The 17,670-nt window shown below is 36.5% G+C and overlaps 3 protein-coding genes across 9 annotated transcripts in view; 2 read left to right on the top strand and 1 right to left on the bottom strand.

The window, feature by feature from the left end:
- Window positions 1–1,520: 1,520 nt before the first annotated feature.
- LOC126633111 (uncharacterized) lies at window positions 1,521–6,295 on the bottom strand. 2 transcript variants are annotated; one of them, XM_050303667.1, is made up of 12 exons: window positions 5,865–6,295; window positions 5,269–5,443; window positions 4,915–4,998; window positions 4,400–4,641; window positions 3,899–4,130; window positions 3,550–3,714; window positions 3,336–3,467; window positions 3,138–3,251; window positions 2,845–2,892; window positions 2,503–2,581; window positions 2,178–2,228; window positions 1,521–1,953 (listed from the first exon to the last, which is right to left on the bottom strand). In XM_050303667.1, exons 1-12 carry the CDS (start codon window positions 6,053–6,055, stop codon window positions 1,895–1,897), a joined length of 1,572 nt encoding a protein of 523 aa, XP_050159624.1. In that variant the 5' UTR covers window positions 6,056–6,295; the 3' UTR covers window positions 1,521–1,894. The 2 variants fall into 2 exon arrangements, with proteins under 2 accessions (XP_050159624.1, XP_050159623.1); XM_050303666.1 differs by having other exon boundaries at window positions 2,178–2,234; window positions 5,865–6,293.
- Window positions 6,296–9,490: 3,195 nt separating this feature from the next.
- The window catches only part of LOC126633087 (putative disease resistance protein RGA3), a 140,211-nt gene continuing 132,031 nt past the window's right edge, over window positions 9,491–17,670 (top strand). For all 6 annotated transcript variants that reach the window (XR_007626950.1, XR_007626951.1, XR_007626949.1 and 3 more), the window contains exon 1: window positions 9,491–9,681. Coding sequence is in view for 2 of the 6 variants with exons in the window: in XM_050303638.1 (XP_050159595.1) it covers window positions 9,610–9,681 (72 nt within the window). In the remaining 4 variants the exon portion in view is untranslated. The remainder of the gene's footprint in view (window positions 9,682–17,670) is intronic.
- LOC126633095 (putative disease resistance protein RGA1) lies at window positions 11,579–13,253 on the top strand. The gene has a single exon (XM_050303652.1). The coding sequence runs from the start codon at window positions 12,298–12,300 to the stop codon at window positions 13,132–13,134; it is 837 nt and encodes a 278-aa protein (XP_050159609.1). The 5' UTR covers window positions 11,579–12,297; the 3' UTR covers window positions 13,135–13,253.

The following is a 17,670-nucleotide window of genomic DNA, read 5'->3' as shown; positions in this document are numbered from 1 at the left end:
AATTTATATCCAAAGACTTATAATAGTTGACAACTTAATAAATCAAAGCAAGAAAATAAGTCTCCTAATGATTCATGGATTCTAAGTTGGTTTTATTTTATTAAGTTGTCAAATATTTATCACTTAATACTATAGTTTAGTAATATTCATTTTCATTTATAAGTAAGAGGTCTTAAGTTCAATTACTACTAAAAACATATTTGAATCATATTATTACTAACTTATTATGAAACTTAATATTTTTTTCCCACATTAATGTAAATAATATCAGCGTAGACTAAGAATATATGAGTGGGACCACATATTTGGGCCGCTATCTTTATCATAGAAAATTACAAGGAGATAATTGGGGGGTGGTCAGAGTCAGATCACTTTAGATCAGATACATTGAATATCTATTGTCATTCTTTCGGTACTTTTTCGATCACAAGTTATGGATTGCATCATTACAATTAAAGGCAACTTTCATCTCCATTAACTGGAACAAAATGATGTTGGAAAACCAATTCTAAAACCTTTTTTGAAAAACGATTAGATTATTATACTAACTATGACTTTTTAGTCAAAATGTCAAACAATAAAATTATTATACTAGATTATATTTTTTTTTAGCAAAAATTATTCTTGAGATTGTCATATCTCCTCATTTTGGTTACAGAGATTTAAAATCACTAAATAGAAATGGTCTCTGTGACTGTTCACCGTCAATCATTTTGATCATTCAGTGAAACATCTCCGTTAAATTGAAGAAACCGTCAGTCCAAGGGGAGATGTTGATTTGACAACAATACTCTCAATTTAAGAAAGATTTCTCGCAGAAAGACCAAAATGATTGACGATCGATAATCTCACATAACCTTATATCGATTTTAAATCTTAAGGATCAAAGTTAGAAATTATATCAATCTCAATATCATTTTGAATAAAAAAAACTTACTAAATTATTTAAACTGCGGATAAGAGATTCGAATTTGAGTGTAGTGCGAAGTACCTGTTATAGTCAACTCGGCTGAAACCAAGTATGCATTATCCTTTAGTATTGATTGAGAACGCTAGCTAAATTACCTATGCACACATTTCTTTGCAAAAATTTACATCATCCTGCAATGAAATCCTAGAATCGGAACCGTCTATCTTGTCAAACATCTTTGCAAAAATTGATCAATCATCGTGTAATCATCCAGTTGTTAACTAAACAAAAAGTTGCAAACTTATTGTTTTGGATAAATCTTATATAACTACTTAGTCAATAAATGAGTACATAACATAGAAAATAGAAGGGAAAGGCGCCAAGAGAAAGTAGATAAGATAACTACTGCTAATTGCAAGCTAATGGATTGCTCTTACCACTCTGTAAACAACATATGCAGGCACATGTGAGTAAGGCGAATTGGTCAGAGTGAGGTTCGAATCTTCTTTCCCGCAAGTAAAATGGTTTAGAATATCGCATCGTCAAAATAATGCCTAGAGTATCGAATTGCCAAAGCATCCATAGTCCATACAACTTCTTAATGCAATACTAATTTCAAACGCGTATCCACTCTGATAACCGAAACTGAATAACCTGTTAACGTACAAAGAAAATTTGTCCCAAAAATAAACCAATCTTGGTTTCTTGATGGGGATCTCTGTATGTTAAAACAACAAAGCTCCCGCAGGAGGTTTTTACTTAAGAATGATGGTTTTTACAATAGTAGTTATACATCAAGGCATACTTGGTGTGGTGTAATAAAAAATAGCACCCAAGAACATATCAACTTTGAGCTGACCTTTTTATTCATGTCTTCGTGTAAACAGCACAACTTGCCGAATCTGATCTTGCATAGTAACAACCGCTTCTGTTGTAGATTACGTGCGTGAAGAAAATAAGAATATACTCCATTGAATACGAAACTTATATATCCTGCTTCTGATCACCCTCCGGTATCATGGTTTCTTGCAAGTCAATTCTACCTGCATTACCAGGAAGCAGAAAAGGCAAGTTCAAATTAAGCCAGCTGCTGTTTTCTGGGAACAAGTAAAATAATTATAATTTTGGGATGATCCTGAAGTATTGAAGAACAGGATTTGCACGAACAAGGCAATCTTTCATGGTGCCCCAAATGTAATGATATTATAACTTTAAGTCTATACACCGAGACTTTGAGATAAAAGATGTATCTGCAAGAAGACCGTACCTAACAAGGAAATCAGAGAAGGGGACTTTGAAGATCCATTTGATTGCATGTCTGTACCTACACAATGCATGTTCCAATTATAAGTCTAGGCATAATATTTGAAAGAGGCATAAAAAAGGGGTGTGATATCCACACACCCTTTTTACTTCTCTCACACCCTTTTAATTTTCAGCCATTGGATCAGATGAATTGAAGAAGATCAAAGGCCAGAAATTAACAGGGGGTGTGGGAGAAGTAAAAAATGGTGTGTAGATAGCACACCCCCATAAAAAATAATGTGAAATCTACATTAAAAATGATCCATTTTCTCATGCAAGAAGCAGACCTGAACTTTCAAGCGATTTAAGGACATCGGATTTCTTAAAAGTGTATCCAATGAAATTGGTATCTTTTGATGTTAACATCTGTAACACCAAACAAGCAAATCATATAAGCTTTCGTACTGATGCAACACAGATTAGCAAAGAGTACTAAACCAATTCCCTTCACAGAATGCTTTTACACGTGCTGGCAGGGGGACCGGGGGGATGCAATTGGACATGTGACAAAAATGCTTTATTTAAAGGAAAACAAAATTGAAAGAGCATAAAAGAGATTTTAGCAACTTGGTTTCCAAAACAAAGCTTTACTCACAACTAGAACATATAGGAGAAAATATGAAGTTTACCTTCCGCCAAGGTCCCACTGTTGGCATTGTTGATTGCTGTCCCTCTACCTATAATAGAGCAAAAAAGAGGGAAAAAAAGTTTAACCACATGGTGGCAACTACTATCAATATTTGGCTTCGATTGAACAAAAATATGCTTAAAAATGGAAGCCTGGACCCAAAAAGATAGTGCCTGGCCTATTAAGGAAATACTAATCTGCAAAGAAAGGCATTATCTTCATCCTAAAAAAATTTAAAATTTTGTCCCACTAAAGGATAACAGATTCCAATTCATTGATTTTCAGTGAACTCACTTCAGGAAACTTTTCGAAATTCTGGGTGTCCAAGTCTCCAACGACTGTGGGTTTATATGCAGCTTCGCCTTCATACAGCCTGTCCCACTGAGTAGACCTGAACCATGGATGGGCCTGAGAAAACATTAGCTTATAAGCGAACAAATTTCAAACAAGAACATCATACACAACATCATTAGTTCTTTTAAACCTGGCTACCTTAATTTCTTCTGCTCCATGTGTCCCAAGCCTTGACTCAACATCACATAACAAGTGACAGATCAGATCCTTCGCTTCTTCCGAGATTTTGGGTTCATCAGGGAATTTCAGGCATGTCCTCCAATTGATTATCTACAGAAAACAGTAATGTTGTCGAACTCTGCAATGATCGAGGATTGTGTCAAATTTCAAAGAAAGGGGAGCATGATATTACCTTGCGGCATGTAATCCTTGGGTCATCAGAGCAGAAGGGAGCATAGCCTACAAGCATCTCATACATGATTGCCCCTAGGGACCACCAATCACACTCTATCCCATATCCTTTCTTGAGCAACACCTCAGGTGCCATATAGTCAAGAGTTCCCACGGTTGAATAAGCCTAAACAATTCAGATGTTTTTGGTAACTCAGAATATGTACACATTAATTACCCAATAAGTGAAATTAGAAATTGAAATATTCTAGGTAAAAGAGTGCATCACTGCTTGATATGTCATCATACTTAATTTAATATTTTGGATGAGTATTTCAAGAAGAATTGAAAAGAAAATGGGATAAAATTACCAAGGCACGGCGATTTCGTTTCCATTGTTGTAACTGTTCTTTTGGCATCAACCAAGGAACCTTTTCACAACCAGATTGTTCTTCAGTTTCAGATATGGATTCCTGGGAGGTCAAATCATCATTTTCCAGTAACAATGTGGAATACTTGTCATCCAGAGGTTTACACAAGCCAAAATCTGAAAGCTTCAAATGGCCAGTTTTATCCAGTATCAGGTTATCTGGTTTTATGTCCCTATAAGAACAAGGTCACGTAAGTTTACATGTTTTTACTCTGAAACAAGTACATTCTTTTTAAATAACATGTGGTTTTGTGTGCTTATGTGTTCCTTTTGTGTCTATGTATGTTAACGGAAAGAACCAGCTAGAAAACTCAAATGTGTACACATCTATATCAAATTTATATTTAACTAAAAGATACTACAGAAAGAAAAAAAACAAAATCGAAAGGAGAAATTTTTTATTACTATTGACTAAAACTGAAATGGTACACAACTGTCACACCTATGAATGTAGTTGTGTTGATGGATTGAGTGAATAGCCAGAATACTCTCTGCTATGTAAAAACGAGCAACATCTTCAGAAAGAGTATCTTCTCTCATCAGTAATGTCATAATATCGCCACCAGGTAAGTACTCCATGATAAGGTATAAAAAATCGGAATCTTGAAACGAATAATGAAGTTGTACAATGAACCGACTATCAACCTCTGCAAGCAAGTTCCTCTCAGAACGCACATGCTCAACCTAAATGCGAAAAGACAATATATCATGATACAAATTGATATAGTATGTCACACAGTATCAGGACAAGTATCATGTTAGAGTGACTTGATTGTAGTAGGTATCTTGGTACAAATCAAATTCTAGGATACTCAGTTTTCTGATTAAAACCAATTCTTCATACAACTGCATACTATACAATGAGCTAATGGATACAGCAGCAAAGAAAGTCTTCTTGTATACCGCACGGAATAAATTTTAGAAGTAGACCGTTCTTAAAGTTTCAAACATAGCTACCTGTCCGCGACTAAGCATCTCCGATTTCTTCAATTTCTTCATGGCATAAATCTCTCCTGTACCTTTAGCACGACATAACCTTACCTGCATTTGTTAATTACAAAAGAATGGTACCATATTTTAGTGACACGGTATATCTCACTTCTATATACGTAGGTCAAAACATCAAATTAAAAATCTCAGAATATATGTAACCACTTTTTTCATTCAGAATACACCCAAAATTGTCAAAGCTATGTCAAGGGGCTTACATACTCATAAAGCTATCTATTTGAACTGGAGAGATTCTCATTTTTCGACATGGGAAAACTGAAATAGTTCCATGAAATATGATAATTCTACCCTTTTACATACCTCACCAAATGCGCCTTTGCCAATCACAGTTAATTGCTCAAAATCATCAATGCCGATTTTACGTCTTTGCAGCCTCATATATTCTGTTTCCCGGCGTTCCAAAGTCCTCATCATCTCCTCTTGTTCCTCACTCGGTATCTGATCTTCTTGTGCTTTCCTTTGAAGCGCTCGACGTCTAAAACAGATAAATATATAATCTCAGTATCAACACATTTTCAATACCTTCTTTTTTCAGCAATCAATCAAACATATCCGTAAATGCGAACAACACGCAATCTAAAGTTTACAGCTAATCGAGTAATCGTATCAGAATTAGTTCTTCCACTTGCTCGAGTTTTCGAAATGACAAACAGAAACCATAAACAGCAAAGGAAAAACTGAAACTGTGATTAATTTGCAAAGAGTGACTGCAAAAAAGGGAAAAATTTAGCATTTTTGATCGACCTTAAACGCACAAATGCAGCCTTAGCAGAACTGTGTGCACGAAATCGAAGACGAAGTTCGAGAATTCCAATTAGGATTACTGCTAACAAGCCGACACTATCACAATCAATACAAATTTTGACGAATTAAAAGCTAAAGCAATCGCAAAGTACCTCTCTTTGCGTTCCTGCAGACCTTGAAGGTAGTTCTTGTAGTGATTCTCAATGAACTGCTTTGCCGCCACCGCCTTCTGCCGCGTGACCGGCGACGAAACCGACACGTCGGGACCCGACTCGAAGCCGCCGACCCGATCAGGCTTCAAGTTGAGAGCGCCGAGCCTCATCGTCCCATCGCCGCCGTCCATTTCCACCGACGAACGCGATCAAATCAAGCTCGAATCCACAGCAAAACGGATCAAAAGCTCAGCATTTCAGCGGCGGAGAAGAGAAGCTTCCGGTGGCAGGAATTCGAGGAGAGATCTGGCCCCCCAAGTGTTTGCGTAAATGACAGAGTCAGAGGATACTAGCGAGTATGCACTGGCGGAAAGGAATCCTCTCTCCAGATCCCTTTCCGTCAATCTACTAATCCGAACCGTTAAAATTTATTACAATGGTTAAAGTTATTATAATTTTTTAAATTTTTTTTATTTTTAACTATTAGATCAAATTTTAAATAAGAAAACTCAAATTAATAAATTAATGGATTTGATGAAAATGATACAGAGAATATCCCTCTCCTACACTGGCATATGCTTGAGAGTAGAATATTATAAATATATTCAGTATTTATATGCTGACCGGATAAATAAATAAATAAAATAATAATCATTTTTGTTTTTACATTTTCTGGATTTCTTGGGAATGGAGTGCAATCGACGGCAGCGTTTTACTCGCATGAACTGGAATTCTGACTTGTTAGAGAGAGAGAGAGAGAAGAAAAGGCGGAGATCTGAATATGGCTGGAATGTACGAGTTTTGATCAAGTGCGTGAGACTTAAGGTTTTGGGGGTGGACCTGGAGAGGGCATAACCTACTTTGTACCTGGATATTTGGAATGATGCGTCGGTGTTGGTATCTTGAGTTACTACATTGACCGGTACTTCAAACAAATTATATGTAAATGATTTGGGTAGCATGAATATAGTTATAAATAGACAAAAGTGAAAAAGAGAATTTTTTGTTAGAAATTAAAGTGGAAGAAGAGTAATGTATCAAACTGTTTATTATAAATATATCAGACAATAAGTGCAAGTACAAAGAGGAGGGATATTGGTATTCACTTTCTACTTTTAATCTTGTGGGATGGGAAAAATAAAGGTTAGCATAAATTGTTTGTTAAGAGTAAGTGGTCTTTTACCACAGTGGTGGAAAAATGTTGAGTCCTTGCATGACGACATGTGTTCAAACTTTGTCGGTGGCTAATTTAACATGTTATCAAACCAAATCTATTGTTTGACAAAAAAAAAATTGTTTGCTAAGATAAGTAGGTAGAAAGATGGGATAATTTTTACATTACAACCTTCCCCGTATATGGGAAAGTCTTACACCCATGGGTAAAAAATTGCATGATAAAAATGTTTCATTGAAGTTTACTATTTCACCTAATTTTTTAAATTATTGTCACCAAAGTCCATTTTGGTCTGCATCTTTATACATTCATATATGTAACATTTAGACTATATTCACAACACAACTAAATCATTTTCTATCAAGAATACAACGACAAGAGTTTCTGTTTATATGATGTTATATTGTTAGCAGAGGACACTACAGTAATGGTAAATCTAGATTTATGTCACAAATCTAGAGAACAACGCGAAAAAGAAGAGGAGGAGAGAGAAGTGCAAAGAACAAGAAGTATGCAAGAGATAGAGAAGAAGTAAGAGAGAAAATTAGGATGACGAAGGGAAGAGAGGAAAAAATACAAAAAATGAGATGAAAGAGAGAAAATGAATTGTATGATAGATACCTCAATTGTTAATGCAAAAGCAATTAAAAAATAAATCATAACATCATTTGCTAGATAGACAAGTTTTGTCCCTCTATAAAATAAACCAAAAACATGTCCCTCTAAACTTATAAGTAAGAAGTATAAGGTTCGATTCTTACTACAAGCGAATTTGAATCACATTATTATTAGTCCATTATGAGACTAAGTTCACCTCTCCCCCTTAATGATATCGTTTGTTATAAAAAAACTATATATATATATATAGTGTTATAATTTGGCTCTAAGTCCTAAATTCCTAATTAAGGTAGCAAGGTTTTTTTTGGAACGGTGTGTTTTACGCCTCAGACGATTTGGGGTTGCTCCTAATTTACGGAAATTTTAGGGTTTCTGTTCCTCTTCACGCAAGGAATTTGGTTCGCTTTTCCTAGTTGCCTAGGGATTCAATTCCTATATTTATAAAGGTTGAACCCTTACCAATCTCATCGCACACTTCTCTCGATATCAATAGCAAACTCAAGAGCTCTCACAAATACAGATTTCGTTGGTTATTTTTTTCATGGATTCGTGTTGCTCTTCGAGTTCTTCATGCTATCTCCACCCATCGAGAAGTCTAGATGGATGGTTTGCGCAACCCGATTATGACAACATTAAGTTTGCTGAATACTTGAACGGATTTATGAGAGAATATCAATCGACATTGTTGCAGCCAAAGCTTCGATATACGGTTTTGAAAGAGGCAGATAACGCCAATTACAATGTATGACAGAGGTGTGCTCGAAACTGCGCGTATCGAGGTCCTCGGCAATTATCTTACTCCGCCACTGCAATTGGAATGTTAGCATGTTATTTGACAAGTGGTTTGAGGAGGAAGACGATGTTCGGAACAAACTGGGATTGTTTAGGAAAGTCCCACTTGTTGATCGAAGTGTTGGTTCGTTTACTTGCGAAATTTGCTTCGAGACTTGTGATGCTAGCGGTGATCATAGAATTAGCTCCGATTTATGTGGCCATTTTTATTGTATTGCATGTTGGGCAGCTTATGTAAGTGAATCGATATGGTGTTGGATGTTTGTCTCTAAAATGTCCTCGTCCGGGCTGTAGTGCTGCTGTTGGTGAAGATTTGATTCTCTCTGTGTTGGCAACCAAAGCCAATGGTGACACCGATAAGGCCAAGTATTCGCGGTACCTTTTGAGGTCTTATGTGGAAGATAGTAAGGGAAAGAGAAAGTGGTGCCCCTCTCCTGGCTGTGACTATGCTTTAGTCTTGGTGCTCCAGGGGGGTGTCGGTCACCAAGTCGTGTGGCTGACGTGGTCTCTTAGCACTGTTAGGTTAGATGGTTAATTACTTGGATATAGATGGATAACAACTTGGACATAGATGGTTAACTACTTGCACATGTGTCTGAATATGAGAGGAGGGCATTTTTTGGGTACAAATAATTGCTAAAGAAGATTTGAAGCCCTGCTTTCGCAGAATAATTAGGAGTAATAATTCTTTTTGTTTTGTTTTTTTTTTATCAAACGATATTATTTACATTGAGAGGTAGATAAATGAGTTAAGTCTCATAATAGGCTAGTAATAATGTGATTTAAATTCATTTTTGCGAGAATCAAATCTAAAATCTCTCACTTATCACAAGATCATAATACTAAGTAACTATGAGTAATAATTCTTAATTACAGAGATTTTGTTTTGTTTCCATATCTCTGTTGCTTTATTTGTTTGTTTAAACTTAGTACAAAACAAGAGTTAAAAAAGATCAATTAATGGTTGTCCTTCAACTTGTTGAACAATTAATGCGGATGACTCACCTATACCTTACAAATTTAATATTTGTCGGTTCTCTCATCCCATCTAACATCATTAAGTCAAGTAGTGGGAAGAATAGATGTGATACCACAACCATCCATCCTGCACTTCTCAGTTCAGATCTCTTGGTTTTCTCTGTTTCCACTGCTAACAGAAAGATGGCTGAGGCACTCATTTCTGTGCTGCTCGAAAAATTGGCTTCGGTAACTTACCAATACGTCGGAGAAGAGGTGAAGCTGGTTTTGAATGCGGAGAAAGATGTTCAAGAATTCGAGGCCAAACTTAAAGCGATTCGTGCTGTCTTGAGGATGCGGAGCTGAGGCAAGTGAAGGAGGCCAGCGTCAGAAATGATAACTACATTGTAGTGTTTGGGAATTGAAAGGAAAATCAAGAACAACTGATGAAGAGAATGATGAACACAGAGATATTAGAGAGAGAAAGTTTAGAGAGAGAAATAGGATTTGTATTAACTAATCAAATGAAGATTACACATACTGTTTATATAGAAATCATAACCACTTTAATCAAGTACTAACTACCTAACTATATTACTAACTGTATTATATTTTTACCCTTAATACTCCCCTCAATCTCAACTGGGTTAACCCAATTTGAGATTGGAAGAACAAAACCAGTAAACAGAACACAGAGTTGAATCATCTGCAACCTTGCAATCCCACTTCATCCACCTCAGATTCATTTCAGGATGCATTCAACCCGTCTCCAATTTCATCAACTCATTCAACTTGAGCCGGACAAATAAATCTTCATTGCTTTGTCACTTGCAATTTGGAGCCGTGTATGATAGTGTTAAGTTGTTGATCTTTCTTCATTCTTCAATCGTGACATCTTTCCTCTGCCTTCTAATAGGATCTTCACTGCAAGCCAAATAGAAATTTACACCTTACAATCACAAAAATCAAGAACCACAACCCTCTTCGGCAATCAGCCTTCAATGAAGAAAGGGAACAAGAACTGCACTCTGGCAATCGGCCTTAATGGAGTTGCACACAATAACAACAAACAAAACTTTTCAAGAACGTTACTCCGGTTATCGGCCTTTAAGGAGTAACACACAATATCTGAGACAGAACTTTTCACTCCGGCTATCGGCCTTGTGGAGGAAACAAGCTTTATACTCCGGCAATCGGCCTTGAAGGAGCACAAGATACAATATCACAGAAAACCTAATAACAGACAACCTTTTAGACAACATAAAATCCTGGCAATCGGCCTTAGGAAAATACAATCAACAATTTCAGAGCAACTGAGAAATGGCAATTGGCCTTAAAGATTCTCAAATATAGCATTTGACCTTGAAGTCTTAACAAATCTGAAGGATACAACTATCGGCCTTGACACTTCTGAAATTACCAAGAAAATTCTCACTGAGACATTATCACAAACAATTGATATGCTTGAAAGAAAACCAGTAATCGAAAACAAAACCTGAGAACTTGAATCTTGAAGACCCAGAAAACGCATTCGAACATCCAAGCTTGTACAAAAACTCACTTCTTCAAACCAGGAAGCTCTGGGAAAACCCAACTATGGCTGTGCTGTTGGCAGAGGGCGGTAGGGATGAAGACCCACAAAACGGATCTGGAATGGGAATCTGAATCGGTGTCGAAGAACCCATCGTCGATTCCAAAAATGATGAGGAACCCATCGTCAAGTGATCTCATTGAGGCACTCGTTCAAGACCTTCTTGTTGATTACAGTCGTATTGCTCATCTGCTGGAGAACGAAAGCACCAAAGGGCTTGACGGAAAATTCAAGAAAATTTGAAGAAGCTAATGAGAAAAGAAGTAAAACTAGAAATAGACGAAACTAATGAGAAGTGGAACCACCAGAATCCATGGCGTGAGCTTGGTGGCTCTGATATCATGTTAACTACATTGTAGTGTTTGAGAATTGAAAGGAAAATCAAGAACAACGAGTGAAGAGAAGGATGAACACAGAGATATTAGAGAGAGAGAGAGTTTAGAGAGAGAAATAGGATTTGTATTAACTAATCAAATGAAGATTACACATACTGTTTATATAGAAATCCTAACCACTTTAACCAAATACTAACTACCTAACTATATTACTAACTGTATTACATTTTTACCCTTAATAAGAAATTGGCTGAAGGAGCTGACAGAGGTGTTGTACAAGATGGACAATGAGCTGGATGAGTGGAACACTGAAATACTGAAACAACAAGTTGAGAAAGAAGAAGAGCACGGTGGAAATACTTCTCTTGTTATTGAGAAGAAGAAGATGGCAGTATGTTTCACTATTCCCTACTCTTGCTCTTGTTTCGGCCAAGTCAGTCGGGTAATTCGCCATCGTGACATTGCTTTTGAGATGAAAAAACTGAATGGAGGTTTAGATAAGATTGCTAAGCTCAGACAAACATATAACTTTCAATCCATGGAGAGAATTACCATTGAACAACCTGAGCGAGTCGAAACTGATTCTTCTGTTGATGAATCTATCACAACAAAAGAAAGATTTGGTTAGCAAGTTGTTGAATGAGAGCAGTTAAGAAGAGAGGGGCCTTCTTGCTGCAAAGACTCCAGGTAGTCTCATGCAAAACAAGAAAACAAGGAAAGAATGACATGAAGTTTTGAACAGTAAGATATGGGATCTAGAAAATGTTGAGGAAGACGTTTTCAAACCGCTATTACTGAGTTACTTTGATTTGGAACGATGCCTTTTATATGGTGCTATTTTTTCCAAAAGATCATAAGATTGATAAAGATCATTTGATTGAGTTGTAGATGTCATAAGATTATCTCTATTCGAAAAGACACACAGAGATAGAAATAATTGGCCAAAAGTTTTTCAATATTTTAGTAATGCGATCTTTCTTCCAAGACTTCGAAGACGATGATGAGGGAAATATCAAGAGTTGTAAAATGCATGATATTGTGCATGATTTTCTGCAGTTTCTTACTCAAAATGAATGCTTTACAATGGAGGTTAAGGGTGGTAACAATACAAAAAAGCCTTTGGGTGATAAGATCCAACATTTGACCTTAGTGCTTGCTCCCACGGGTCCACTCTCATGTGTTTTGTTTTCCAGCTGCAATATGCGTACTCTTGCAACTTTTGATTCAAAATTTAATGTTGTGGACTCAACTTTGATGTCGCAGTTGAAACATTTGAGGACATTAAATTTGAGTGGTAATTGTATTGAAGAACTTCCGGAAGAGATAGGTAAATTGGTGCATCTGAGATTTATTGATTTGTCCTATAATGACGACTTGAAAAGGCTACCGAATGCGGTGTGTAATTTATACAATTTGCAGACATTGCGCCTTAATTGGTGTAGGGTACTTGAAAGTCTACCTCAGAGCATGGGAAAGTTGATTAACTTAAAGCATCTTTATGTTAGGGGTTGCTTTCGGCTGAAGTACTTGCCGAAAGGGATTGGGAGATTAACAAATCTAAGAACACTAGATCGGTGCCCTGTTGGTGATCGTAAAGACAACGATGAAGCATTCAAATTAGGAGATTTGAGAGACTTAGACCAACTTCAGGGTATACTACCCATAGAGATTGATGGGGATTTGAAAGTTGTTGCGGGTGAGGGTGAGAAAGCATTACCCTTGGGGAACAAACAACAACTCTTACATTTGAGAATAGAATTTGTTGGTTGGACACAATTGTTTCATTGGAGAAAAAAAATCTGAAAATCGGGAAGATAAGGTGGGAAGAAGCAGCAGCAGTAGTGTAGAAACATTGAATTTTTTACAACCGCATCCAAATTTGGAATCTTTACAAAGTACAGGGCATAATGGAAGCACTGCCCCTAACTAGGCCTGACATTTTGGACCCAACCCGTTAACCCGACCCGACCCAACCCGTTAATATTTGTATTTGGATGGATGCTTAACGGGTCGGGTCGCTAACGGGTGAACCCGTTAAATAACGGGTCACTTTGGGTTAACCCGTTAGACCCGTTAGGACCCGTTAACACCCGTTAGCACCCATTAGTTGAGGATATTTTAGTAATTTTAGTAAAGTCTTAATAACAAAAAATAAACTTTATGCAAAAAAAAAAAATAATAATAATTGTTAACGGGTGATAACGGGTGAAACGGGTGACCCGTTAGCTTAACGGGTCGAGTTCGGGTGACCCGTTAACTTAACGGGTCGGGTTGCCTGACCCAAACCCAATAAACCCGACCCGTTTACAAGTCTACCCCCAACTGGATCATATCATTAAACAATTTAGAGTTCTTGATCTTGTGTGGTGGAATGAATGTGAAGTTTTACCTCCTTTGGGAAAATTACCGTCCCTCGAAAAACTGACGCTTATTCATATGAATGGAGTAAAAAAGGTTGGAGTTGAGTTTCTGGGAATAGAAAAGGAAACGTCATCATCATCATGCATTCTATTCCCAAAATTAAAAGTACTCTATGTTAGGAACATGAGGGCGTTGGAAGAGTGGAAAGGAGTGGAAGAGTGGAAGGAAGAGGATTCTCATATTTACCATAATGCCCTGCCTTTCTTCTTTACAAATTGGGTACTGCCGTCGGCTAAAAACATTGCCAGACTTCTTGCGGAAACCACCACTTCAGACACTTGTCATCATACACTGTAGTAGTCTTGTACGAGGTTGCCAAAAAGGTAGAGGAAAGGAGTGGCCCAAGATTTCTCACATCCCCAACATCAAAATCAGACCTCCACTAGATTCTGATTTTGATAATGATGGTGAAGGCATAGTCGAAGTTGAGGATGATGTTTAAGGCTGGTTTGGTATTGCTGTGCTTTGAAAAAAAACTGCTTCTGTTGTTCTATGAGAATAAACTCATATTTGCTGCTTCATGTTTTCAGTTTTTTTTTTTCACTCAAAACTGTGAAAATAAGCTGTTTTTAAGTGTTTACCAAACATTTTTTTGAGCTCAGCTTTTTTTTATTCCCACTTTTTATAAAAGCACATAAGTATCAAACCAGTACTGTTGCATGATAATTGAGAGGCCTTCCACTTCGGGTAATTAAGCTCTTTTCTATTTATTTACCAACTCACTCTATTCATTTTACTTGACAAATTACAATATTCCAACTAAACAATTTATGGGGTTGAGCTTTTATTATACTTGACAAATTACAACATTCCAACTAAACAAGTGCAGATGACCATATTCCAGGTCCCGAGTTCAATTCCCCCTCTCCCAATATCATGATTTGCAATGCTCTAGTTTTATTTCATTCCAAAAACATATTTGCAAGAAAGCAACAGTTTATAGTCACAAAATTTTGCAGAAAGTTTCACGAGCAAGCTTTTGGGAGGGCGGCAGACCTCAAAAAACTGGATTCACCAAGACCCTCCAGTTGTCTGATTTAGCTGCTAGCAGTTACAGGGTTTACAAACAATGTTGCCTGAAATAAACTGAAACCACTACATTGCAGATCACTTTGGCCGGCTGCAAAAATCATCGAAAATGAAGAGTGCAAAAACAGAAACAGGTAAACTCAAAATTAATTGGGGTGTTTAGTTTATGCATGCATGTTTCGTAGAAATTTTGAAGTCTTTTTTTTTTGTTAATCCTACCCGCCTGACTGTTGCGAGTGCTGCTAATGAAAGCAGGGCTCACACATTTTCTTTTTAGAGGAAGTGAGATGAAAAAGGAAGAGAAAGCTACATGCATTACAGATTTCACCGGAATGGTCTTTTCCTTTACTTTCGGGCTAAACGAAGATCGTCTGGACATAGGCACATTAATTTTGTGTGTGTAGTATATTGCAAAGTGATCCAGACTTGTTTGAAGTCTTCAGTTGAAGTCAGAACAATATTTCTCAGAAAAATGCTGTCGAACGACTAGAATATTATCACTGAACCTGCAGAGTACAGTGCAAATTTTATGTAAATACTAAACATAGTAAAAGTTTGGCAGATTGAACATAAACAACTGAGATATTTGAATATAAACTGTATTATGAAACTGAGATATTTGAATATAAACTGTATTATGAAATAGTGCTAGTCAAATAGAGCTAAATTTGCTTCAATACCATCAAATGTGCATAAACCCGGCGAAGAATATTATGAGTTCTAGCATCCCAAACTCGAACCACGCCATCTTCTGATCTAGAAATCAAATAATTTCTAGAAATGCCATATGCTAAGCATTTCAGCGACGGAGAAGAGAAGCTTCCGGTGGCAGGAATTCGATGAGCGATCTGCCCCCCCAAGTGTTTGCGTAAATGACAGAGTCAGAGGATACTAGGAGTATGCACTCGCGGAAAGGGATCCTCTCTCTGTGTCCCTTCCACTCAATTAACCAAGCCGAACCGTTAAAATTTAATCTAACGATTCAATTTATTGTAACTTTTAAATAGATCACATGTTTTTAACCATTAGATCAAATTTCAAGAATCCAAATTAGTGAATTGGTGGATTTGATGGAAGAAATCCAGAGAAGATCCCTTTCTTGCACTGGCATATGCTTGAGAGTATAATATTATAAATATATTCAGTATTTATATGCTGACTGGATAAATAAATAAATAAATTAAATAATAATCATTTTTGTTTTTACATTTTCTGGATTTCTTGGGAATGGAGTGCAATCGACGGCAGCGTTTTACTCGCATGAACTGGAATTCTGACTTGTTAGAGAGAGAGAGAAGAAAAGGTGGAGATCTGAATATGGCTGGAATGTACGAGTTTTGATCGAGTGCGTGAGAGTTACAGTTTTGGGGGTGGACCTGGAGAGGACATAACCTACTTTGTACCTGGAAATTTGGAATGATGCGTCGGTGGTGGTATCTTGAGTTACTACATTGACGGTACTTCAAACAAATTATGGGTAGTTTCCAAAAAAAAATAAAAAATAAAAACAAATTATGTGTAAATGATTTGCGTAGCATGAATACAGTTATAAATAGACAAAAGTTAGATTGAGAATTTTTATTAGAAATTGAAGTGGAACGGGAGCAATGCATCAAACTGTTTATTTTCGTAACTATATCAGACAATAAGTGCAAGTACAATGAGGAGGGAGATTGGTATTCACTTTCAATTTTTGATCTTGTGTGCCGGGAAAAATAAGGGTTAGCATAAATTGTTTGCTCAAAGCAAGTGGTCATTTACCACAATAGTGGAAAGATGTTGAGTCCTTATATGACGGCGTGAGCTCAAACTCCGTCGGTGACTAATCTAACATGTAATCAAACAAAATCTATCATTTGACAAAAAAAAAAATTGTTTACTAAGATAGGTAGGTAGAAAGATGGGATAGTTTTTACATTACAACTGTCCCTTTATATGGGAAAGTCTTACACCCATGGGGAAAAATTCCATGATAAAAATATCATCATCCAAGTTTACTATTTCACCTAAATTTTTTAATTATTGTCACCAAAGTCCATTTTGGTTTGCTTCTTCATACATTCATATATGTAACATTCAAACTATATTCACAACACAACTAAATCATTTTCTATCAAGAATACAACGACAAGAGTTTCTGTTTATATGACGTTATATTGTTACCAGATGACACTACAATGATGGTAAATCTAGATTTATGTCATAAATCTAGAGAACAATGCGAAAAAGAAGAGGAGGAGAGAGAAGTGCAAAGAACAAGAAGTATGCGAGAGATAGAGAAGAAGTATGAAAGAAAATTAGAAAGAAGAAGGGAAGAGAGGGAAAAATACGAAGAATGAGATGAAAGAGTGAAAAAGAAATGTATGATAGATACCTCAATTATAAATGCAAAAACAATTAAAAAATAAATCATAACATCATTTGCTAGATGGATAAGTTTTACTCCTCTCTAAAATAAACCAAAAACTTGTCTCTCTAAAACTTGTAAGTGAGAGATTCTCATTAAAAACGAATTTGAACCACATCATTGTTAGCCCATTGTGAGGCTAAGTCCACATCTTCCCTTTAGTGCAGATAGTAACGTGTGTTATAATATATATATATATATGTATATAGTGTTATAATTTGGCTCTAAGTCCTAAATTCCTAATTAAGGTAGCAATGTTTTATTGGAACGGTGCGTTTTACGCCTCAGACAATTTGGGGTTGCTCCTAATTTACGGAAATTTTAGGGTTTCAGTTCCTTTTCACGCAAGGAATTTGGTTCGCTTTTCCTAGTTGCCTAGGGATTCAATTCCTATATTTATAAAGGCTGAACCCTTACCAATCTCATCGCACACTTCTCTCGATATCAGTCGCAAACTTGAGAGCTCTCATAAATACCGATTT

Source organism: Malus sylvestris, chromosome 8, assembly GCF_916048215.2.
Source record: "Malus sylvestris chromosome 8, drMalSylv7.2, whole genome shotgun sequence".
NCBI lineage: Eukaryota > Viridiplantae > Streptophyta > Magnoliopsida > Rosales > Rosaceae > Malus > Malus sylvestris.
This window is presented reverse-complemented; position numbering and strand designations above follow the sequence as displayed.